At 37.3% G+C, this 26,843-nt stretch overlaps 1 protein-coding gene across 2 annotated transcripts; it reads right to left on the minus strand.

Moving 5' to 3' along the window:
- Nucleotides 1-918: 918 nt before the first annotated feature.
- LOC125834536 (3beta-hydroxysteroid-dehydrogenase/decarboxylase) lies at nt 919-26,255 on the minus strand. 2 transcript variants are annotated; one of them, XM_049513664.1, is made up of 13 exons: nt 26,047-26,244; nt 25,697-25,936; nt 24,024-24,113; nt 23,765-23,898; nt 23,508-23,678; nt 23,178-23,303; nt 21,836-21,915; nt 15,964-16,162; nt 15,288-15,393; nt 12,931-13,105; nt 3,795-3,951; nt 1,801-1,867; nt 919-1,621 (listed from the first exon to the last, which is right to left on the minus strand). In XM_049513664.1, the coding sequence occupies exons 2-13, from the start codon at nt 25,929-25,931 to the stop codon at nt 1,476-1,478; spliced, it is 1,686 nt and encodes a 561-aa protein (XP_049369621.1). In that variant the 5' UTR covers nt 25,932-25,936; nt 26,047-26,244; the 3' UTR covers nt 919-1,475. The 2 variants fall into 2 exon arrangements, with proteins under 2 accessions (XP_049369621.1, XP_049369622.1); XM_049513665.1 differs by having other exon boundaries at nt 1,133-1,621; nt 25,697-25,933; nt 26,047-26,255.
- Nucleotides 26,256-26,843: the final 588 nt, after the last annotated feature.

Here is a 26,843-nt window from a genome sequence, read left to right on the forward strand (position 1 = left end):
TTTTTATTATTTGGTTTGACTGTATCGTATTGTATTGTAATTTATAAATTTACTAAAATATCCTTAATTATTCTGGGGTAGGAGGTTTAACTAGAATTAAATAATATAAGGTAAAGGGTAAAATAGTATTATGAAATATTATGTAAAGATATAATTGGAAAAAGAAATTAAGAAACAATGGAAACACACCAAATTTGTTGTTCCATAAAATGGGGGTTTTCATTGTTGCATAACAACGGAATTTAACAATACAATACAATACATTTTAAGTAACAATCAAAACAAACATTATAGATATAGTAACGATACAATACAATACAATGGGTAACAATGATCCAAACAGAGTGTTAGATGCAATGGTTATGTGTTCAAACTGTGTACAACTGCATTATCTTTAGCCAAAATAATATTACCAACTATGTATTTATTTTCTTCTTTAAATGCAATACCTCTTTATTTCAATTTATTCTTTTATTTCTACTCTAGACGTAGTACTTATTTCTTTCAATTGTGCTGCTTCATTTTTCAGACCAAGTTTGTCAAAAATGACGGAAAAGAATTATTTTTAGCCTAAATACCGGAGTTGTTTAACAAAATTGATTATCTAATAAATTAATGAATTTTAAAAACAAAAAATGCTACGTTACAGTGGATGAGATCGTCCAAGGGATAAACGCTACAAATAGACAAGTGTGGGGGTTAATTCGAATAACTAATAAATAGTATCAAGTTGGGAGATTTTTAGGTATTCTGCCAAAAATAAATACTCACTTAGCTTTCTAATCTTGTGAGAAACACAATTACTTAACAAGACTTTTAAAGAACAAAACATTTCCCAATAAAAATAAATACACAATTATCCTCTTTTAGTCTTTAACATTTCAAGGTCAAATGGAAATAATAGACAAACATCAAGACGCCAAAATACTAAGCATCCAATCATGATCAACCTTTCTACAATTGTTATAGATTCAAAAAAAATTATAGATAACAAATAATAGCTCTGCAAGCTTCTATGCACGCAGACCATGAAAAAAGAAAACATTTAAGATGCTGGATTATAACTTTGAAGTAAAATTAGAGGAAAGCTGCCCTTACACAAAAGCAACCACATTCTTCAGGAGCAGCAAAATTACACATATCACAATAGACACAAAAATTTGTTTCTACCTCCACCTCTGCCCCAACAAATATAGGACCAGAACAAAACCATTCACACCAGTGCAGCAAGAGCCAAATGTACTCTAGTAATATTGGCAAAAGAGGGGAAGCGGAGAGAAATGAGAAGAGCAAACAAAAGACAATGCCTTGACACACAGCAGCCTGATATCAGATCAGACAGAAATATGGCTTTCGGCAAGGTTCCCATGAATATGTTACACACAAGGATAAGGTGAAGTCCTTCAACTTCAACAACCTGCTTAAGAAAGCTTCTCAAGATAAGGAAGAAGTTTGATCAGGTAATTTTCTGTCTATTATTGGTCTTTTGCAGAGCTGAAAATTTTCCCAGAAATATCAGACTTCAATTTCCATGTAAATGAGACAATATCTTGAAGTACATGATCTATTTCTTCCTCTTTTTTTTCATATATGAAAAACAAAGTAAAGGAACCTGGGATTCCTGTAATTGAAAAAAGATGGTCAGAGCACCCAAATATGGGATTGAACTTGCATAGCTCGAGCTGCTATTTGCATAATTTAGGAGAAAGCATAACAAATTCTGGATGCAGATGAGTTGTTACCATGTAGGCCCAAGGATAAATGTGCTATCTCAGTGTTAGTAGGTAAGAGAGCACTTACCTATGGCAAACAAACTCTGCAGAGAAATTGTTCCAAGGATACTTAGAATCAATAGAGAGAGAGCCACCTGTTTCATCATCCAAATGAAAGATTTCACAAACTAATTGATGGAAGTTCCAGTAACAGTAAGGTGCATATATAGTTACTCATTTTGGCAAACAGAAGCAAGATGGCCTAGAAAGTTCTATCCATTTTGCATTCAATGTCTTGTCAGGATTTTTCAAATTCAGTGAAACAAAAAATGCTCATTCTACATTCTTTCACGTTGTTGGGGTTTCCTAATTAGGTAAATGTAAATTATTGTTACATTGGCACTCGAGGGGAATTCATAAAATCCCAACTAAATACAGCTCCGAAAACATAACAAACCAGTGCTCCTTGTCACTTTCGAAAATGAGACAACGAAAAAGAAACCTAAATGATCCCAAAAAAAAAAAAACAGATTCCCTGTCTCCTAATATGCAACTTGAAGAAGAAACCTCATCTATTTGAATAGAAACATAACCCATAACCCACCCACCCACCCACCCCCCCCCCCCCACCCAAAAAAAAAGGAACAAGTACCAGCAATGGATTGCTGTTAACCCCTCCCACAATTTACACACAAATTCAATCTAAAGATCCTCACACAAATAACATTTGTTTTATGAAGATACACACCCAAAGATCATTCAAACATGACAGAACAGTACACTCCTCCAACTTAACAGGATGCCTCCCCCATCTCACATATGCAGCATCAGGCTAAACTTCCCATCCACTCTCCACAATTCTCTCACCAATTATTGTGAGATATTACTTCCCTAAACACACAATCCCCCTTTTCTAGCGCTTTAATGGCATCTTAACCTTTTCATTTTCTATGAACGTCAAAGTTCCATAACCTTGCATACATTGTAGTTGAAAGTCAACATTTTTTAGAACCTGCTCTTTTCTTTTGTTTTCGGCCTCATAGTCATAATTCAAGAACGAACTTAGAATTTACATCCCTCTTAACTCTACATTATGATGAAGATGTTTGACAGTCAATCTTCCGACCCTTCACATTTGTCCTCAATTCTTTCTTAATTTTCAGAACCTTCAAGACGAACTCTAAGGTGGTGAGTCATCATCAAGATACATTTTTTTGAACCAATTGGATACCTCCATGAGGGCTAATGCTCCTCCAGCTTCCTCCTGTCTAACTTGTACCATGGGAGAAACAACTCATGAGTAACTATTGCTTTGTTTTCTAGTGCCAAAGGATGTCTCTAGTCCATAGAATGGGGCTTCATTCATTGCTAAATAGGCTACTTGTTTTGTTATTGTTATCTTATCAATGTTGTTGAATACTTTTCAAGTTTCAAATTGTGATGTAAAGTTTTTAGGTGATTTTACGATTCCAGATGAACCAAACTGCACAGGTGTCCACGATCCTGTGCACTCTTTTTCTACCCTTTTATTGAGCTTCTTGCTGTAATAATTACTGAATTTCCCCCTATGTGTCCAGCTACTAAGACTGTCATGTATTCCAGAAAAAGAATGCATAATATCCATACGTATTAAAAAGAAAACAAAGATTGCATAACCAACTTATAGCCAGCCAAATATTAGTGAAACATTGCATCACTTTTGGTACTAAATAATACTCCCTCTTTTGACCTACTTTCCTTTTTAATCCGTTTCAAAAAGAATGACCCTTTCCTTTTTTTAGCTACTCTTTAATTTCAACTTTCTACATGGCATATTTAAGATCACAAGATTCAAAAATCTTCTTTACTTTCTTAAACTCCGTGTCAAGTCAAAATAGGCCAAACAAATTGAAACGGATGGAGTAGATATTTTGATCGAAGTGTATTGCTTAAAAGAAACAGATTGAAGCGCCTATACATTGTGTGCTTTTACGTAACTAGAAAGATGTTAATGGTGTAAGGATGAATGACTTTATAAAACCATTATAGCACTGACTTGGTGCACTAATTAAAAAAAAATAGATTGCATATGTTGGCAATTACCTTAAGGAAGAACATGCAATCAGCCCCTTTACAAAGAGATTTTAAACCCTTCACTGCAGAATTCCACCCTGAGACCACTGACAGAGCAACTTGGTGCGATGTCTCTTCCGATACATGGAAGCATGATACAGGGACTTTGTCAAACTTATAACCCATTCTGTACCAGAAAAAAAAAAGGCACATATCATCACTCCTTAAACTGACTCAATGCCAGCTCCCTGGCTATTCCACTTAAAGTACATCATATGCAATAGACTGCACCTTTATCAACATGTATATATTAGTTTTGACCATTAACATAATGCTGAATAATTTCTAAAAGCCAGCTAGGAACAGATAAACTTTCCTACATCTAGAACTAAATGATCAATAACTTGCACTAAGAAAATGTATAATTATTACTCCCTCTTGTCCCAATTTATGTGACTTACTTTCCTTTTTAGTCAGTCCCAAAAAGAATAACACATTTCTATATTAAGTTACTATTTAACTATAAAATGTCTATCTTACCCTTAATGAAATGATTTACCGCCACACAAAGTTTTATCATTCATTTTGGACCACAAGTTTTAACAGTCTTCCTTTCTTTCTTAAACTCTGTGACGAGTCAAACTACCTCACATAAAATGGGACAGAGGGAGTAAAAGAGTTGTGGTTATAGGAAAAAGGCATCGAGTTAACAAACGTCATTAGTCAAGAGTTGAGACAGGAAGAGAAAGGGGAAAAAGTTCAGTTTGCCAAAAGTCTTCTTTACTAATGACTGGACTTTTTCCCCTTTCTCTTCCAGTAGTACCATGGTAGTTGTTGGTTTTCTAAAAGATGGGTGCAGCAAAATTTGTTTGATGAATGATTAAAAATGTCTCTAAAAAATTTCATTAAGCATAGAGGGCTTTAAATAGATAACTTGAAAACATAATCGGCAGAAATTGTCACGGGCCTATTTTCAATGGCTCGTGGGACAACCTTAATGGCTTGCACAACAACTAAAAGGCTCAGTCCTAACCAACAAAAAGCACTAAGGTGCTAGAACAAAATGTCCCCAACAATACACACAAGGCAACAAACAATGAAAGTAAATGCACGGGCTTGTGGGTACACCCCAATGCTTCACAACGTCTTGCAAAAATAGACGAGCTGCCTCCTTAGCTTTGAAACCGGCGGGCGTTGCAGTGAACGTCGCATACTTTTACGATCAGCAAACTTCTTCATTTTCTGGGCTGCTATGTCAAGATACTACCTTGCAAGGTCGACTTGCTCCTCCAAAGCTTTCACCATATGATAAGCACTCGGACTTTTCAAACCAACATCGACGGGCAAGGATTGAGGCGTGTTTGGTTGCTGCCCAGTTGCCAACTCAAAAGGGCTTCTTCTCATCGCCTCGCTTCGCTGCAGATTATACGAAAACTAAGCGGTGTCTAGCAATTTCGCCCAATCTTTCTGACGGGAACTAACATATGCCTCAAATAGCACTCCAAGAGCGTGTTGATCCTCTCCATTTGTCTATCCATTTGAGGATGGAGGCTGGTCAAAAAATGCAATTCAGACCCAACCAAACAAAATAATTCTCTCCAAAAATCTCCGGTGAATTGCGGATCACGATCACTGTACCCAATGCTTCACAACATCTCATAAAAGTAAATGGGCTGCCTCCTTAGCTTTGCAACTGACCGTTGTTGCAGTGAACATCCCATACTTGGAGAATCGATCAACAACAACCATAACAGTCCCGAACCCCTCCGAATTCGTCAAATAAGTGATGAACTCCATGGTGATGTTGTCCCACGGTTTTCTGGCAATTGGCAGCAGCTCAAGCAGTCCGCCAGGTGCCTTCATTTCAACTTTATCTTGTTGACAAACGAGGCAAGTGCGCATTGATAAAAGAGGGTCATGATACTGCGTGGGCTGGTCATCCGGGGAAGAAGCGGACTATGGCGTTATAGGAGTCCTCTAATTATTGGCCATAGATGCAAGATGACATTGAGGTATACAACAAGCCTTTCTCCTCCCAATACTTCTTTGTCTTGCCTTGTTGGGCCAAGATAAGAAGTTGTTTTGCAACGGGATCACGCTACATGCCTTCTTTAATAGACTCGACAATATTGTTGCTCGTCCAGCACATAATAGCTTCCAAAAACAGCCTTGCGACTCAATGCATCAGGTGCAACATTAGCCTTCCCCGGTTTGTACTCGAGTGAATAATCAAACTCAACCAAGAAGTCTTGCCAACATGCTTGATTGGTATTCAACTTCTTTTGAGTTTGGAAATAAGTTGTCACGACATTGTCCGTCTTACCAACAAATTGGGAACTTAACACATAGTGACGCCAAGTCCTTAGGCAGTGGACTACAGTCGTCATCTCTCTTTCATGCACAAAATAACGCCTCTCGGCATCATTCAACTTTCTGCTTTCAAAGGTTATCGAATGACCCTTTTGCATAAGGACACCACCAATAGCAAAATCAGACGCATCAGTCTGAATTTCAAACACCTTCGTAAAGTTGGGCAGTGCCAAAACAAGTTCTTCGATGATGGCTGCCTTAAGCTTCTCAAAAGCATCATTGCACACATCAATCCACTCCCACTCACGACTCTTTTTCAGCAAGTCGGTGAGGAGTGCAGCAATAGAGAAATACCCAAAAATGAAGCCCCGATAATAGTTGGCGAGGCCAAGAAAGGACCGTAGCTCAGGTACTTTCGTTGGAGCCTCCCAATCACGAATCGCCTCCAGCTTGTCGTTGTCCATCCTTATCTCATCATGGCAAATGGTATGTCCAAGGAACTCGACAATAGGTTGTGCAAAGCTACACTTCTCCCACTTCACGCACAAGTCATTGTCTCTCAACACTTTGAACACCTTGCGAAAGTGTTCTACGTGTTCCGTCATGTTGTTGCTATACACGATGATGTCATCCAAATAAATGACCACGAACTAATCCAAGAATGGATGGAACAGTTTGTTCATCAATGTACAAAACGTCACTGGAGAATTTGTCAAGCCGAATGGCATGACCAACCACTCAAAAACTCCATAGCGAGTAACACTAGTCATCTTTGGCTCGTCCCCTTTGGCAATACGAACTTGGTAAAAGCCCTTCCTCAAGTCCATTTTTGTAAACACCTTGGTCTGCCCCAAACAATCAAATAAAACGGCAATCAAAGAGATAGGATATTTGTTCTTTAACGTAACCTTGTTGAGCACCCAATAATCAATACACAATCGCAACGTCCCTTCCTTCTTTTGGAACAAAACAGGTGCCACAAAATGGAGTGCATCTATCGTCACGTATAGAAACAACATTCTTGGATCAATTTGTGGTCATTTATTTGGATGACATCGTCATGTATAGCAACAGCATGGCGAAACACGTAGAACACTTGTGCAAGGTGTTCAAACTGTTAAGAGACAATGACTTGTGCGTGAAGCGAGAGAAGTGCAGCTTTGCACAACCTATTGTCCAGTTCCTTGGACATACCATTAGCCATGGTGAGATAAGAATAGACAGCGACAAGGTGGAGGCGATTCGTGATTGGGAGGCTCCAACGAAAGTACCCGAGCTACAGTCCTTTCTTGGCCTCGCTAACTATTATCGACGCTTCATTTTTGGGTATTCCGTTATAGCTGCACACTCACCGACTTGTTGAAAAAGAGTCATGAGTGGGAGTGGATTGATGTGTGCAACGATGCTTTTGAGAAGCTTAAGGCAGCCATCACAAAAGAACTTGTTTTGGCGCTGTCGGACTTAAATATGATGTTTGAAATTTCGACCGATGCATCTAAATTTGCTATTGGTGGCGTCCTTGTGCAAGAGGTCATCTGATAGCCTTTGAAAGCAGAAAATTGAACGATGCCGAGAGGCGTTATTCTGTGCATGAAAGGGAGACAGTCGTAGTCCACTACCTAAGTACGTGGCGTCACTATGTGTTGGGTTCCCCACTTTGTTGTTAAGACATACAATGTCGCGACAACTTATTTCCAAACTCAAAAGAGGTTGACTGCCAAGCAAGCACGTTGGCAAGACTTCTTGGTTGAGTTTGATTATTCATTCGAGTACAAACTGGGGAAGGCCAACATTGTAGCTGATGCATTGAGTCGCAAGGTAGTTTTGGCAGCTATTTATGAGCTCGACGAGCAGCAATATTGTCGAGTCTAGTAAAGATGGAATGCAGCGTGATCCCGTGACAAAGTAGCTTCTTGTCTTGGCCCAACAAGGCAAGACAAAGAAGTTTTGGGAGGAGAACGACATGTTGTATACTACTGGCAGGTGTGTGTACGTGTCGAGGTGGGCTAGCCTTAGGCATACATTGATCAAAGAGGGTCACGACATTGCATGGGCTGGTCATCCGGAGAAGAAGTTGACTATGGCATTATTGAAGTCCTTTTATCATTGGCCACAGATGAGAGATGACATTGAGGTCTATGTACGTACTTGCCTCGTATGTCAACAAGATAAAGTTGAAATAAAGGCACCTGGTGGACTACTTGAGCCACTGCCAATTGCCGAAAAACCATTGGACAACATCACCATGGTTCATCACTTATTTGCCAAATTCAGAGGAGTTCAGAACTATTATGGTTGTTATTGATCAATTCTCCAAGTATGCGACGTTCACTGCAACGACGACCAGTTGCAAAGCTAAGGAGGTAGCCCGTCTATTTTTGCGAGCCGTTGTGAAGCATTGGGGTGTACCCAAACATATAATCAATATGCGATTCACCAAAGCTTTTTCGAGAGAATTATTTGGTTTGCTTGGGTCTGAATTGCATTTTCCGACCAGTTTCCATCCTCAAATGGATGGGCAAACAGAAAGGATCAACGCGCTCTTGGAGTACTATTTGAGGCACTATGCTAGTGCCAATCAGAAAGATTGGGTGAAACTGCTAGTCACCGCTTAGTTTTCGTATAATCTGCAGCGAAGCGAGGCGACGAAAAGAAATCCTTTTGAGTTGGTAACTGGGCAACAGCCCAACATGCCTCAATCCTTGTCCGTCGATGCTGGTTTGAAAAGTTCGAGTGCTTATCATATGGGGAAATCTTGGGAGGAGCAAGTCGACCTTGCAAGGTCATATCTTGACCAAGCAGACCGAAAAATGAAGTTTGTTGATCATAAAAGGTGTCTTATCAATTAACGAATTGGGGATAAAGTCATGGTTAAACTTAATCCCCAGTAGTTCAAGTTGCTGCAGAGTGAATCAAAGCTTGATTAGACGCTATGAGGGTCCTTTCGAGATCACTGCCAAGGCCGGCAGAACTTCGTATCGGGTGGATATGCCTCATCATTTGAAGTTGCATCTTGTCTTCCATGCTAGCCAATTGAAACTGTATTTTGAAAACGTGGAAGACAAGGAGCGTGGACAATCCAGTTGAGCTCGAATATTTATCACACCACCAGCCGTGGACAAGCAAATCAAAGCCATAATCAATCATCAACTAGTTTGTGGTAAGGGATGGAATAATTTGAGCACACAGTTCCTTGTCCATTGGAAAGAAACATCACTGAATGAGGCAACATGAGAAGTACTAAGACTTGTGGCAATTCCGAGGACAAGTCCACAATTATTTACATTTGTGTGGAGCAGGGGTTGTCGCTAAATCAAGTGGGGAGCGTGTGCCGCCCCGCAAGAGTCTACATTAAATTTCAGCATTTCTGAGGAAGGGGCAGAATCAGATCGAGCCTGTACGAGTCTAATACACAATGCCAATATTATTCCAACCTTGGAAGATTATTTAGACATGCTTGGAGGCCAATTAATGCCCTTGTCACCCTTGTCAAAACGTTTTCCAAGAGGGATCAGAAAAGCTGCTTTTGGAAGTGACTTTTTGCCATATTTGGAAAGCTTTGACTAGCTTTTCCACCAACCTTTGTCCTTGTGTCACGACTATCTTTTTTAGCATTTTTCCTTGGGATTTTCATCTCCTTAACTTGTAGACTTGCATTTCAGCTTGTATAAGTCCTAAGGGACAGCTTCACTTGTATTTTACACTTGAAATATATCACAAGAAAATTGGCACTTGCCTCCCACAAGCCCTTACAGCTACTTTCATTGTTTGCTGCCTTGTGTGTATTGTTGTGGACATTTTGTTCTAGCACCTTTTTTTTTATAAGGTAACTTTGTATTCACACCAAAAAAAACCCATCAAATAACAACTGATGAGGTGGGATTTACAACCCCATAGGGCATCCTCATAACCAAAAACCCAAAAAAGAACTTTACAATTGTCCTATGAAGTCCACTAGACTTACTACCTCCCCCACCATATCCTGTTTACACCAAAAATATAGAAAACTCAGACTCTTCATCTTGATCTTCTGAATGCTGCTAGCTTGCCCATCATGGGATCTTTCATTCCTTTCCTTCCAAAGTGTCCACCAGATGCAAGCTGGAATATATTTCCACCAGTCCTCTTTTGATCTTCTTCTTCTGCTCATTCCTTCCCAGTGCTTCAACATGTCTAAAGAAGTTTCTGGCATTACCCAGCTAACTCCAAGTATACATAAGAACATGTGCCACAGATTTACAGTTGTTTTGCAATGTAGGAATAAGTGGTTGTTAATCTCTGCCCCTTTATCACACATATAACACCTTGAGCAATTCTGTATACCTCTTCTCTGTAACCTTTCGTGAGTTAAACATGCTTTTCTGATCACCAGCCATGAGAAACATGACACCTTTAGTGGAATTTTGATCTTCTAGATTAGCTTCCATGGCAACTCCATTCTCATTCTCCAGTTATGATTCATATTCCAGTAGTAGGAGTAGTAGGATTTCACTGTGAAACTCCCTTTGTTGTGCAACTTCCATATTGGACTGTCACGTCCTTCTGTGACACCTGGGAATGGGTTCAGCACCTGCAACAACCCAGCTACTCTACTAATCTCCCAGTCATTTAGAGCCCTTCTGAAAATCAGGTCCTACCCTTGAGGAGTCCATACCTGTGCCACTGTAGCCATCTGTTGTAGACTTAAAATAAATAGATCTAGGAATAAGGTTTTCAAGTCCCTATCCCCTATCCAAATCTCAATCCAAAAATCAGTTTTAACCCCATCTCCAATTTTGAATGATATATTGGAGGCGAAAGAAGGCCATAGTCTTCTGATAGTTTTCCAAACAGAGCACCCAAAAACACCTGTTACTTCATCAGTGATCCAATTATTTTGAAGACCATATTTACGTGAGATGAATCTTCTCCATAATGCCAAATCTTCAATACAGAACCTCCAAAGCCACTTTTTCAACAAACTAACATTCTGTACTTTCAACTTTTTTATCCCCATACCCCCTTGTATTTTGTTGAGGGTCACCTCATCCCATTTGACTAGGTTGTACCCAAGCTTCTCATACCCCCTTTTGTTCTAGCACCTTAGTGTTTTTTGTTGGTTAGGACAGAGCCTTTTAGTTGTTGTGCAAGCCATTAAGGTCCCACAAGCCATTGAAAATAGGCCCGTGACAAGTGGCTGATTTCCTTAGCAAACTTGATCAATTTCCTGGGATTCAAGCTGGTGAAGATCATTTATGGTGGCAGGGCAACTCCAAAGGCATTTTTAAGGTCAATGCTGCCTATAAAATTATGAACCAGTCCAACCACCAGATAGCAAACTGGCCATGGAAGCAGATTTGGAGGATAAAAGTCCCCCACAAGGTATCAATTTTTGTATGGTTACTAGCAAAGGAGGCCACTTTAGCAGTGGACAACTTGATGAGCAGAGGTATGACACTGTGCTCAAGATGCTTCATGTGTAAAGAAATAGCTGAGACAGTCAACCATCTATTTTTGCATTGTCCATACACAGCTCATTTGTGGAGAATCATCCTAAACCTTAAGGATATACCATCGACAATGCCAGGCAAGATAACAGACGCTCTTAGCAGTTGGGAAGGAACATGTTCACATGCTAAGGTTAGGAGTTGATGGAGAATTGTCCCAGCTTGTATCTGGTGGACAATTTGGAAGGAGAGGAATTCCAAATGTTTCGAGAGCTTAGAGAATGATGTGCAGAAGATGAAGTTCATCTTACTACTATGTTTTTGGTGTAATCAGATTTACTCTGATGATATTGTGCCTATCATAGATGTTCTAGATTCTTTATAGCTAGAGAGGGAAGACACTAGAGCTCTATTGTAAACATGGTTTCAGTACTATCCAAGTACTGTTTTGATCCTGATATGATACAAAGTTACTGATTTCAAGAAAAAAGAATTATGCACAACAAAAACTCATGAAAACTAAAATATCTCAATAAACTAAACAAAATCTACTAGAAATTTAAAATTCAAAAAAGTGGATTCATCCTAAATCTAATCAACTTATTATGCTAAAGAATTACTATAGTAACTAAAACAAGCTTCAACACTCTTCCTTTGCTTTAGTTGCTGCAATTTATAAAATGTTGATCCTCAAATTCTGCTTCTACTGTTTGTTCTTGAGGATCGCTTTGAGAGTCTTTGAACCTACAGACTTTCATAACATTGCTCTTTCTTCTTCTTTTTTCTTTTTCTTCTTTTGGTTTTGTGCAAAAAGAGGAACCCTCAAAAACCTTGTCCTGTTTAAAAGCTCTTTCGAATGTTCTTTAATATGGACAATTGTAGGATTTGCAAAATTGTTGATAGTTTTCACCAGAGAAAGAGAAAAATTATGGGGCAGGCAAAGAGAGACTGTTGCTTGCCATGATTGAAAAATTGGTATTGGTTAAAAAGGTTTTGAAAAGTTCAAAGGGCTTTCCTTTAAAAAAAAATGGTTCCTTAGATGAAACCAATAAAGCTCTGATACCATTGTTGGTTTGTTAAAAGATGGTGCAGCGAAAATGGTTTAAAGTATGATTAAAAATGTCTCTCAATAATTTTATCAAGCATTGAGGGTTTTAAATAGCCAACTCAAAAACATAATCTGCAGAAATTATGCTTAACAATAATTCAAAAAAAACTAGAATATCTCAACAAACTACACAAAATCTACTAGAAATTTAAAATTCAAAAAAGTAGATTCATCCCAAGTCCCAACCCTAAGCAACTTATTATGCTAAAAAATTACAGCAGTAACTGAAACAAATTTCAACGATAGGATGATACCAATACATATAGATGCCTGCTGCACAGACAAACACAAGGAAGGAGAGAGAGAGAGTACAGATGAATACATTCTCTGAGGCAGTCTCCCATGGATGAACAAGAAAACCGATGCCACCAACAGAATTGTTGATATAGAGGTTATTATGGTGAAGCCAGAAGCTATGAAATTGAAATAAATTGCAGCTAGAACTAATGCTGCCGTTAGTGTCTGTTTCTTATTCCTCCAAAGAAGTGTGTCAGCAACTGCAAAATACAGTCACACAGGCTGAGTCAAAACTTTCGTTTTTTCTCTTTAAATAGAATACAAGTCTTTGCCATTCACAGTTTATCACATTAAACACAAAATCTTCTACAAACATGCAATATATATATAAGATGTGTCAAAATGTTGAAACTGTGCTCAGTATGCAGATGAATAAGTGAAGAGTATTGATCCATTTCTCCAAGATAATACTGGACAAACAGCCTAAACAAGGGGAAAACCAGTTTGAGATTGCACAGTAAGCTTGCATTTGGACATGCAATTCCATATCATGATTTGATTTGAAACTATGATTTCAAATCTGCATTTGGATATGTGATTTGAAATCATGATTTCATATTCCAAATTCTCCAAAAAGCATGATTTGAGATTCCAAATCATGATTACTCATGCTCGACGTGAGGAGATTGTCCATACCACATGAAAGGATTATATTAAAGAGTAACTAGTTACTACTATTGTTGACTAGTGGATCTTTATAAAATTATGTGTATTTGAGAGTTTGTAATCGCAAACATTTATTTATTAAAGGAACATGAAGATATATGATTTATCAATGTGGTGCCTTAGGATATTCCGATATCTTGTTTATGAACTATGGTTTACTCACTTGGTAAGATTGTATAATAATAAGGAAAATTTTGATAGTTTTCACAATTTATGGGGTTTTCATGTTTATGAGAAAAAATACAACTTGAAAAATCCAAATTGCATGTCAAAACAAAACTTCAACTTCAAATTATGATTCCATATCGCATGTCCAAACGGGCCCTAATACCTCCCACATGTAAAGTTTGTACTTTAATACTTTATTCATTGTAGAGAACCAAGCAATTGTCTTCAGATGCTTAGTTTGTAAGCCTCCAGTTTAGGGATGGCAATGGGGCGGGGCGGGGTGAGTTTAAGGCTATATGGGGCAGGGCAGGGCGGGAGGGATGCGGGGCGGGTTTAGGGTTGTGCAGGGCGGGAGGGATGCGGGGCGGGTTGAAGTGGGGTTTTGTAAAACTAATGCAAGGCGGGGCGGGTTGCTGGTATATGTGATTTTATGTGGGTTCAAACTTAATTTTAACTTTTTACATGTTATTAGAGTGATAGAGCATTATTTATTAAGATAATTTCTTTAAAGTTACTAAAATATTCAAGATAGTAAATGAAAATGTTTCAATAAAAAATAATACAATTTCTTACATGTTTCTCAATTGACCTCTAAAGAATAAATTTTTAAGTCATTATCTATTAAATTAATACAACTTAATGAAAAAAAATGAATTTATTTTTAGTATCAAACTTAACTAGAAAAAAGAAAAATATTTAAAAAATTGTGTGGGGCGGGTCATGAGGGGCGAGTCTATGCGGGGCAGAGTGGGGTGGGTTGAAAATGAAAAAAGTTGTTATGCAAGGCGGGGCGGGGAGGAATAAAAATTTTGCGGGTAAAGCGCAACCCTTCCCGCCCCCGGCCCGCACCGCGCCATTCCATCCCTACTCCAGTTTCAGATTGATGACTAATTCAAATATAACTCCCAACTGATCATTCACCACAGAAACAGAAATCAACTTGATGCTGACAGAGGGGAAACCACTTCATGGGCTTAAAATTTTACAAACTTGTGTGCATTGCTATGGTCAGCATCAGAGCTGAAAAGCTTTTTTAAAATCATTCCACAAGAAGGCAAAAAGAGAGATGGTGATAATACAAACATTTCTCTCTCCACCATCCACCAACTACTGGTTCTGGATGTCTTTCTGTTCATTCTTCAAACGAGGTAGATAAGTTCGATAATGTAATAATGCAAGACGCATACTCCTCGTATATTTAATTTCACATATAACAATGTACAATAGGGGACCAGTTCAAGGTTGTGATTTACCCTGGCAATTGAATTACTCTGACAAATTTAATCAGTGCATTGACTCAGACAAGAAATTTGATCTGTGCATTTACTCAGACAAGTCACATTCAATTTCTTGACCTTCAATGAGATGTTCTACAAGAAAAATACTATGTAATAAATTTTGGAAGGCCTATCCTAAGCAGGATCCCATAGATAGATGCAATACATTCGCTATAGAATAAAATAATCCATCAGAGAAATAAGATAATTGTTAAATTTCAGATGGGGGAAACAAGAGGCTCAAGTTATGAGAAAGAGGTCAAATGCATACCTCTCCCACTTCCGAGAAATAGAGAAGCTTTAGAGGGGCCTTCCTTTTTTAGCCGCTGTTCAGTTCTCAACTGCGGATATGATTCAATTGTCCTCCGTAGGCCCTCCTAAAGAATTAGAATCACATCAGCACAGGGTACATAATTAGAACAAAAGCCAAAGAAACTGTGGGAAAATAATAATCATTTGTAGTGATGTTATGAAACGAGGGCCTACAACAAAATTCGCAACACTTAAAATCTAGGTATAAATATAATCTAATTCCATAATTCCTTTCATAGTGGAAGTTCAGACTGATGCATCTGCGAAGCAATAAGTATCTATAGAAAGTTCAAACTCAGAGCACCAAAAGTCCAAGAATATGGTTTAGCTGAAAACACTGACCACATAAGAAATGAAAGCATCCATTAAGAAGTTAATAAGGACTATTCAATGCAGAAGATTATGAGTAGAATACCTTAAGGGTTTGTTTGGAGGGATAACTTTGTTTATCCCATCCCCCATACCAAACAACCCCTAACACTTCAGAGAGTGAGTGACAGATACAGCATGGCATTTATGGTTTATATGTGGAATTACCAGACCCAATAGATCAATTTCAAGGAAAGTGCGGGAACTATGGTTTATATGTGGAATTACCGAACACAATAGATCAATTTCAAGGAAAGTACGGGAACCTGAAGTGGGACAATTGGTGTGTAGCCAAGGCGATCATTTGCTTTCGAACAACTAAATGTTCTGCTACGAGATAGGAGTCTGATTCTTGACGGGGTCAACTGTGGGACCTTCATTCCATATGCCGCCAACAGCTTATAAGTTAACTCCACCAAATGTGCAATTGGCATCATAACAGAAGCAGGAATTTTAATTCTTGGCCTGCATACTATGAACAATCAGAAATAAAGATATACATCACAAGAAATGAGGTAAACGAAAAGCAGAAAAGACCAATGGTATCTACTAGAATGTGAAGCAAGCAAAAACTGCCTAGAAATAACAGTGAAGCCATAGTTCCTTTTCATGAATGCACAAGATAAAATCAGGTCTGTTATTCAATTGCATCTGCAAATGTCATGGGCATCATAGACAGCTTCAGTTGGCTAGGAATTACAGTGAGTTGGTTTTACAGGTAACAGATAACCAAGAAAACACACACACACACTCTCTCTCTCTCATATACAAACATGCTGACAAATATTGAGTAATCTGACCAACTAGAAAAAAGAAACCCAAAAAAAAAAAGCAAATCTGAACCTGTCAAAACCTATTTAACTTAATATGTTACATATATCTTCATCATTTTCATAACCAACTCTGTATGTAGAGCCAAATCACACAGTGTCACTTGGTCCTAACACAAAATAGAGATGACACTGATTGATAACCAGCTCAACCATCTAAACAGCATAAGTGAAAGAATAATACTGAATTCAGGAGGAACTTCCAAGACTGGGAACTACAAGACATTCTCAGCTTACTGGAGAGACTGGGAGTTGTCCAGATCAATGATCAATCACCTGACAGACTCATTTGGGGGGATAAAGCAGTTTGTAAATATTCTGTGAAGGCAGCATACTATTCACTATGTGCTCAAAATGAAATCCTAGTTAATTGGCCATGGAAGTTAATCTGGGAAACCAAGTTACACCCAAAGGTGATTTGTTTTAGCTGGCTATCCCTTCATGAAGCCTCCCTCACCCAAGACAACCTCATCAGGAGAAAAATCCACATTGTCAACAGATGCTTCATGTGTCACCAGGCCCTAGAGACCAACAGGCATTTTCTTCTTCATTGTACAGCAACCGCAGGCATATGGAACATGTCCATCTCAGTTTTTGGTCTAAAATGGTTTATGCAAGTAGCATTAAAGATGCACTGGTTAGCTGGAGCTCGTGGAAGGTCGGAAAGCCCAACAGGGAAGTATGAAAGATGATCCCAGCTTGCATTTTTTGGTGTGTATGGACAGAAATTAACAATAGATGCTTTGAAGGCACCTCTTCCCCAAGCTACATCCCTAAGTATAGACTTTTAACAACCCTCTGCAGCTGGAGCAGTTTTTCCCCCAGTCAATTCTCCTGAAACTTTATTGGACTTTGTTAGCTCCTAACTTTAGATTAGCCTTTAGTAATAGAGCTAACAAAGTCTTGTACTTTTCTATGCTTTGTAAACGATGCATCTTCTTGATGCGTTCTATGAAATCCGTTATCTTATCAAAAGAATAAAACTAAATTAGACATTAACAAACCAAGTTAAACACACTATTCCTCAATTCACACCAAAAGGTACATCTTTGTCAGATGCCAGAAGCAAAAGAAGGAAATACTAAGCGTTTGGTTTAGAAATGCAAGGATTAGTAACGCATGTATTAGCAAATGCAAGGACTGTCATGTAGGGATTATCTCTTGTTGGATGTTTAGTTTGATATATTATAAAATAATGAACAGTGTATAGTTTATTTTTGCCATTTAATGTTCTAATTCATGTAGTATTTAGTACACATATTCTTGTTAATATTCTACCAGCTTAAAATAATTGATAAGTTCCCTCATCAACTTATGTGGGTATTATGTATAAAAAAATATTTTTTAAAATCTGACCAAACACTGCATATGCTATGCTAAAATCACAAAGATCAACTCTACTAAAATCACCAATCAAATTTTTTTACATATGCAAGGATTAGTAACGGATGTATTAGCAATGCAAGGACTGTGATGTAGGAACTATCTCTTGTAGGATTTTTAGTTTGATCTATACAAAATAATAAACAGTGTATAGTTTATTTTGCCATTTAATGTTCTAATTCATGTAGTATTTACTACACGTATTCTTATTAATATCCTACCAGCTTAAAATAATAGATAAGTTCCCTCATTAACTTATGTGGGTATTATGTATAAAAAAATATTTTAAAAAATCTGACCAAACACTACATATGCTATGCTAAAATCACAAAGATCAACTCTACTAAAATCACTAATCAAACAATGTACGATATTGTGTTGATTTTTTTACATAGATTAACTCTCTTTTTTTGAGAATTCACATAACTCTCTTAAAACACTAACCAAACAGCACCTAAGATATCAATCCCTTCCAAATTGGCTAAGGATAATGTACAACATCCACCATAGCGAGCCACCCCTTGCACTAAGATACATGCTTATGCACATATACATAATCTTATAGACAAAATCAGATTTTACCCTATACGTGGATAGTTTTGCTTGTTGATTGTTTGCGTGGATAGTTCTACTTCTGGAACATAAATGGAAAAAATTATTCGCTACTTAACCTTAATATAGTCCATGGAAATGCAGGCTTTTTTAGATCATCTCATTCACATAGCTTACAACCAAAGCAATTAACAATCATTTAGAGTTGGCAATCTCAACCCAAATTTTTTAAAGTCACAAAAACCACCTCTATTTGAAGAATTAATCTAAATAGCTGCTCCCCCAACGCCTAAACGAAAAATAGTCGATGTATAAGTGGCAAAAGGTGGAGGATTTGTGGCTTAGGTCACAAGTTCAAGCCCCACACCATGCAAAGTGAAGCCCAGTATTTAAGTGGAGAAGGGTAGAGAGGTGGGCCCATTATCCACTGAGTTTAGAAGGTTGTGATTGGTCCAAAGAGCGAGTCGCATACGGATTTCTTGGTTATCAAAAAAAAAAAACATATGTATAATCCATATATAATATGTGTATAACCATCCATGTATAATCAGTGTATAATCTATGTATACCGGCTAGGAAAAATAAACATTGACTTCGGCCGGCTATTTGTGTAAAAATACCCCATAGTTCAGCAATTTGTGTGATTTGTATTACAAAAAGGGTTGAACATGGGTTTCACCCATAACTGGCTCTCCGAAAGAATTTAAAATGAGCTCAAAATTTCATTCAAGGGTGTGGCCTAATGGTTAATGAAGTGGGTTGAGAACCATGAGGTCTCAAGTCAAATCCCAACGGACACAAAAAAACACTACATGATTTTTTCCTATATGTCCAAGCTTTGGTAGATAGAGTTACCTAGTACCTGTTTGGTGAGAGGTAGCAACCATGGAATTAGTCGAGGTGTGTGCAAGCTAGCTTGAACACCACGGTTAGCAAAAATAGATGAGTTCAAAACTACCTCACGAATGTGGTCTTTATTTAATCTATTATTAGTTCTATTGATCCAATTTGCTTGTGTTACAAGACATCAAACATAAGTTGATTCATTTAACAATGCCCTCTTAGGACATTCTATATTTGATTTTGCCAACACCATTTCACCTTCCCTGATTTATATTCAATATTGTATGTCACCAGCTCACACGCTACTTTCCCATGTTGATGGGGTTTCCCAGGGATCAACCCTTAGCCCGTTTTTATTTGCTTGGTGATGGATGTATTGACGCGGCTAATATAAGGTGAGGTGTCATGGTGTATGTTATTTGTGGATAACGTAGTTTAGATTGAAGACACTCACGAAGGAGTTAATGCTAAGTTGGAAGTATGGAGTACACCCTGGAGTCTAAAGGGTTTAGGTCCAGCAGGCTGAATACTTGGAGAGCAAGTTTAGTGAGGTGACGCATGAGACTGATGTGGAACTCGGTGGAAATAAGGCTTGATACACAGGCCATCCAAAAGAGAGGTAGTTTCACGTATATTGGGTCTACTATCCAGGGAGTAGAGCTGTCAAAATAGGCTGGCCCAACCCAACCCTAACGGGCTAGAGAGTTAAATGGGTCGGGACGAGCTAGCCCTTTTAATTAAAGGGCCTATAAAATAGCAGCCCAACCCAGCCCTAAGTGGGCCACGGGTTGGAACGGGTTGGCCCTTCAACCAAAAAACGGACAACATTTTCCTCTTAGAAAGGATACGAACATTGATGTCCGATGAACACGACATCAATACATACATAAATTCATTCATGAATTACACATATTTCAGTGAATATTTACAAAACAAATACATAATAGCCAAGATACAATATTCATAAGATTCATCCGAGCAAAAAAACATTACATGATCCTATTTTCATAAACAAGACAATAAAGGAGAAGTGAAAAATTAGGCATAAAAACAAATGTGAAAAAGGTCAAAGATTCATAGTTATGATGGAGTAATGGACTTGAGCTAATAAGAAAATTTAGTGGACTTATGACCCTAAAGTGTAAAAGATATGTAAAAAATATAGTCTTGATTTTATATTGATACTTTAAAAATATTTATTGACAAAATCATAACAAGTAAAACATTACTTAAAATATATATAATAAATATTTTTAAAATTCACAGCCTGCGGGCTGGCCTCTGAGGCTTGCAGGTTGGCCTTACGAGGCCAGCGGGCCAAATGAGGCTGGGCTAAAAAGCCTCGTTCCTAAATGGGCTGAAAAAATTGAGCCCAACCCCATTTAATTCAAGGGTTGGGTTGGGCCGGCCTAGCGGGCCAATCCCATTTTGACAGCTCTACCAGGGAGATAGAGAGATAGACAAGGATGTCACTCACCATATTGGTGCCGAGTGGATGAAATGGAGGCTTGCATCCGGAGTCTTGAGTGATAAAAATGTGCCACCTAAACTTAAATGCAAGTTCTACGGAGTGGTTGTTAGACCAGCTATATTGTATGGGGCGAAGTGTTGGCCAATCAAGAACTCTCTCATTCAAAAGATGAAGGTGGTGGTGATGAAGATGTTGTGATGGATGTGTGGGTTTACTAGGTGGCACATTTTTATCACTTTAATAGGCCATTTAACAATTTAGTATCTACTTTTTGTAATCAGCAGTAAAACCAAGCATAGCAAACCATATATTAAACTAACATTCTATTTTCTTCCGATGTACAAACTTAAGATGCCTCATATTTGGTGGTCATAATCAAAACTAAATATACCACCATAATTTGTGGAACCCCTCTACTATGGCCCAGACGCCCAATAAGACAGAACTTTAAGCATAACAGAGGTTCTGCTCTATAAGTTAAACAATCAAAATGAGGCTTCAATAGGTTCCAGCAAGTGGTTTCTGTAATTACTTAATTTCGTGAAAGCTACAGCTTATGAACAGAAAGAACTTAAAAGCTTTTCAGAAATAATGTTTCTCCCTAGTTCTACATGACAGAGGATGCCTTTTTCATTGTTTATGTAATGTACTTGAACTTTTTTAGTAAAACTGATCTCCAAATCACAAAAACTATAAAGCAGGTAAATTCTATGTTTCTCGGACTTGTTTACAGGTAAGTACTTGGTACGTAGCATGGAAATATCTTATACGGGTACATCAACTTATTTTGCTAATTTTCAGTATATTTTGAAGACATCATAGGAAGTACCCACACCCTTATCAGACCCATTAGAGTTTAGACACCGGTATGTCAAGACAAATGAAGGATCCATGCAACATAGAATAAAATTCCAGACATCTGCAAAGTAAGAATTATACTAGACAAGCTTTAGAGTGCTTTTCATAATAAGACCACAAAGTGATCCAGAGAAAATAGATAGAACAAGAATTGTGTAGGCAAAAATTTCTGGCAAAGCCAGAGGCATAAAATAAGAATACCTTTCGTAACCAAGACCTTCAAGAATAAGTGCAACAAACTCCCAAAACTTTATTGGCTCCATATTTGTGACAAAATAAGCCTGCAAACAGCATTTTTTTATCAAGGCTTTATTATTCGACAGAGCTAACATTGAAAAAACAGCAAAAGAACTCCTAATATGTTCCTCTCAGAGGAAATTTGACAATATATGAAAACATTATTTACTCATAAGTCTACATGGACAATATGACCATTTTCATATCTAACCTTACCTCACAAAGAGGTGTTAACCATAATAACGCAGGGAAGGGGGTAAGAAAATTATGACGAACTCTAAGGTGGAAGTTCGCACACTTGCTAGAGAAAAGGAAGACGACAAAGGTGCTCTTATTTGATCGTTTACTGTATGATTGTGACAGGGAGGAGGGGAAAGGCAAATATTATGACTTTAACCAAGTATAGAAGTTCCTAAACAGATAAGGAAACTAACTACAAGAAAGGTTTCTTATTTGATCACAGAAACTGTAAGCTAGATAATAATGGATGCACAAGTGTTGTCAACTACAACGACCGGCATAATCTGTGTTACCCAATAAAGTTTTATAATAGTTCCACCTAACCAGCAATTTGATAAGTTTATACTCTTTAAATGCATTGTCAGAGAAGCAAAGAACAATATTAAGCTAAGTGAGATGATGAGGGAACCTCTGCGGGCTCTGCCTACCAAAGAAGCATAACTTATATATTACCACACAATAGCCAATGACCCTTAAATAGCTTAACGACTTAGGTATTTAGTCCTTTGTGGAAAATGCCAATAAATAAGACATATATTAAGCAAAAAAGGAACCCAGAAACTACATGGACCTAAAGGAAAGTAGTGAGCTTCACCAAACCTATGGTGCTGTATGATGCAGTATAAACATTTGCAAGACCTTGATTTGAGATCTTTCAATTAAAACCAAAGATTGATGGCTCAACTTTTGTTGCTACAAGATATAATATTCATCTTAATATTATTGTGACATTAAACACATGTCGCAAAGTACAAAAATTAATGGTACTTCAATAGTAATTCAAAGACTGTCTTCTTCTTTTTCTATTGGTGCAACCCAAGAATTTCTATTACATTGCTTAATCCTGGGTACTTCCATATGTTGGCTACAACTTCACAAGTCAAAACATATAATAGCTATGGACTCCAAAAATGCACCACTTTTGGAGGATCTGACATGCACCCATTAACATTTTTGAAGAGTCGGAACCTCATAGGATACATTAGATTGAAAGCATATGGCAAAGCATGATATCATAGCAGAAGCTTATACAGAACATAGAAATTAATAAAATTCGAAATGTTACCTGACCAGACGCTTTTTCTGCAACAGCACCACCTGATGCAAGAGCTCGTTCGGCACATACATGAGCATGTGCGACATTCTCTACGTATGTGAAATCATACATGTTGTTGCCATCACCAATAATGAACTGGAACAATTAAGAATCAAACAAGTTGTCAAAATCATTCAAATAGTAGATAGAGAATAGAAGACATTTAAAATCCATCACTCTTTCACCATTACAAAAAATTTGGACAAACAAAAAAATTAATAGTGAACTAGTAGAAAGTTCCTCATAACACATTTTCTAATCAAACTACTGAACATTAAATTTGACCTATTATATAGTCACCTTAGATTTTCCAGCCCTTGCAGCTGCAACTAGTGATGGAACCAACAACCTGTCGCCAGGGCCAAAAATACTGCTAGGCCTAATGCAGCAGGTCAGGAGCCCTTTAGTATCATTTGACTTGATAACTAGTGCCTCTCCTTCAGCTTTAGTTGCAGAATAGGAATCATTATGCTGAAAACATTATCAGTAACAAAGTATGTTATAGACAAATCTGACAAAGATTCATTTGGATGCTAAACAGGAAACAAAGCCTATACCTTCGAAGGATATGGTAATGATTCATCCCCATTGATAATACCATGAACTCCATCAAACACCACACTGGGGGAGCTGGTATAAATAAGTCTCTTCACTTTTAGCTCAACACAAGCATCAATGATATTCTTGGTTCCTTTATATTTGTTCAACAGAAGAGGAGAGTAAAACTCTCATACAGGAAACAGGAAGCCAAACAAGAAAATACATTAACAAGTCAAATTTCTGACAATGAAAGCTTTCCCTAATTGTGAACAATACCTAGCACATTAACAGAATGATGAAGCTGGTGGTTGTTGACGGATGAATCTGGCGCAGCCATGTGGAAGACAACCTCAGCTCCTTCACACGCTGCAAGTTATCAATTGAAGATTTCTGACACTACATAACTAAAGAAAAGCTAGTTTGAATATTTTAACCCAAATAAGATGGTCTTGGACAATTCGTGTCATAATTTGGCCATGTGCTTTGATGCCAGGCTAATTTTATTTGTAACAGTCTCAAATGTGGAAACTCACATTTTTGCTTTCATACTATGGTTAAAAGTACATGGAATGTCATATAAAGGTGTATAAGGGATCACAAGCCATAATTGGAAGCACTGTCAACCTCCTTCAAAACTTTTCTTTTGAAACTGCTTGGTCCTTCAAAACTTATACCCTTGATAAGCTACATCTTTCAATTTTCAGCTAGAGACCAAGTTATCGAGATCAGAAAATTCAATGGCTCACGAATAAATTGGTAATCTATTGCTAAGCATAGACATTTTTAAAAAAAAAATGTTAGCACTACATGCAATCTACAAATGTATTGCTAACATTTATGCTGGTTCTATAAATAAAAGCTACACTTCACCCATCAAAAAAACAGATGTATAACGTTTATGTTGGTTCTATAAATAGATGTTACACTTTACCCATCAAAAAAATTGCCAATTTAGATACTAAATTAAATTTACCAGGAACATTAATTGGCATATGTTATTCTAATTGAATCAATATGGGAATGAAGGAATAGCATATATTCGATGTACGTATGGAAGTTCCACATGTTTTACTCTTCTGGCCAAAAAGCTGAAAACAGGACCAAATGCCAGTCGATAATAAACAAGCTGCTCATTTTTTTTTCAGGAACCTGGTACACAACAAATAGTTTTCTCACTACCTTAACTTACATTTGTTTATAATCAATATGGACAAACGCTCATGTTCTATGATAAAGACAAAGGTGTTGAACAGAAGAATTGATTCAGTTTTCTCTTACACCAAAATCATGCATTACTGGTAGCAGATAGACCTGCTAACACTAGGATCTGCTATGGCAAAGCTTTGATATCTATAGCTCTTACATTTTATACAATGGATAAACTAAAAGAACATCACAGATAAGCTAACTAAAGAACTTTTTTAAGAAAAATTAAAAACAAACAATAATAACTACCACTACACTTCAATCCCAAACTAAACGGGCAGGTCATATATATCCTCTATGTTGTACTTAGCTCTATTTTAGCTATATCTCATTACAATACTCAATAATTTGTCTTTTACGACAAATAGGAGTTTTTAGAACTAGAGGTTCTAAGTATCACCAATGTCTTAGGTTGAAGGGGAGAGGAGGGAATTAATCTCATTTGGAGAATCAAAAATCTGTTTTTTGGCAGTCGGGAGCAAGTTAAGGAGTTACTATAAGCAAATAAAACTGGATGCACCCAAGGGTGTGACTTAGTAATCAAAGAAGTGGATTGAGAGTTACGAGATCTTAGGTTCAAATTTTAGCGGAGTCAAAAATACTAGGATGATTTCTTCTCATCTATCTCTGTGTTGTTGAGGGTAGCATGTACCCGTGGAATTAGTGGAGGTTCACAAAAGTTGACCAGGAAACACAGTTATCAAAACAAAAAAATGGAGTAAAATATTAAGAGGCGGAAAGACCTTTGAGTACTTGGGACTTGTCACGAAGATCCATGGATACATACTTAGCACGGCCTGATCGCATAGCTTTTCCAACTGTGCCTTCCTCCTCATCAGGCTCCAGCTTAATGGCTGGACCTAAATCTGCAATTCGAACTTGAAACATTTCGTATCGGATCAGCATTTCCACCAAATGCCGAGCAGCGAAGCCTCTTCCTCCAGTCACCACACACCATCTCTCTTGCACATCAGCCATTCCTACTACTCCAATAAACAAAATAAAGTCGATCAATCAATTATGTAACCATAACAGACTCATGCAGCTTGGAATATCTCAATATAAGTAGGAGGCAATGCAGCCACATACATACCTTCTCTGTCTTTGTACTTCAAATTGTAGCAGCTACAGACAAAGAGGGAGCACTTTGAATGACTTCAATATCATAATCTGCGCTAAAATCTCAGAAATTTCTAGGGTTTCTACCACAAATTTGGGGCTTGAAGATGAAGATATGTGAGAGGAATAAAGAAATATTCTAATATTTGATTTGTGATGATGAGCAACGAATAAGGACCAGTTTGGCCTTCCATATGAAATGGTTGAAATGAAGTTAAAATTTTGTTTGAATATGTGATTTGAACATTTTATATTGTATGTTTTTTCATAAACATAAAAATCTCATAAATTGTAAAACTATAAAAATTGTCTAAATTATTTATACAATATTACCAAATAAGCACAAGTTTATAAATCACATAATACACTATCATAGAGATATTCTTTAAAAATACAATATTTATTGATCAAATTTTTGAGTGTTAACTCTTAAGGGGTCGTTTGGTAGAGTGTATTAGGAAAAATAACACATGCATTAGCAGTGTGTATTACTAGTACCTTGTTTGGTACTCTTTTCCAACATATGTATAACTAATGTTTGCATTAGTTATACACTCTATTGTGTATTAAGGTGTGTATTGCTAATATCATGGATTTCTAGGTATTAGCAATGCAATGGTTTTAATGCATGCATTAGATTAACTAATGATAAAACTACTCTCTAATAATAATAATAATTATTATTATTTTATTTATTTTTGTAAAAGAATGTGGGGGTATTTTTGTAAACAAATATTTTTTTAATAATCTTTATACAAGGCTTGTTATTTC

This window comes from Solanum verrucosum, unplaced genomic scaffold (genome assembly GCF_900185275.1).
Source record: "Solanum verrucosum unplaced genomic scaffold, falcon-dt-bn FXZP01000287.1, whole genome shotgun sequence".
NCBI classification, from domain to species: Eukaryota; Viridiplantae; Streptophyta; class Magnoliopsida; order Solanales; family Solanaceae; genus Solanum; species Solanum verrucosum.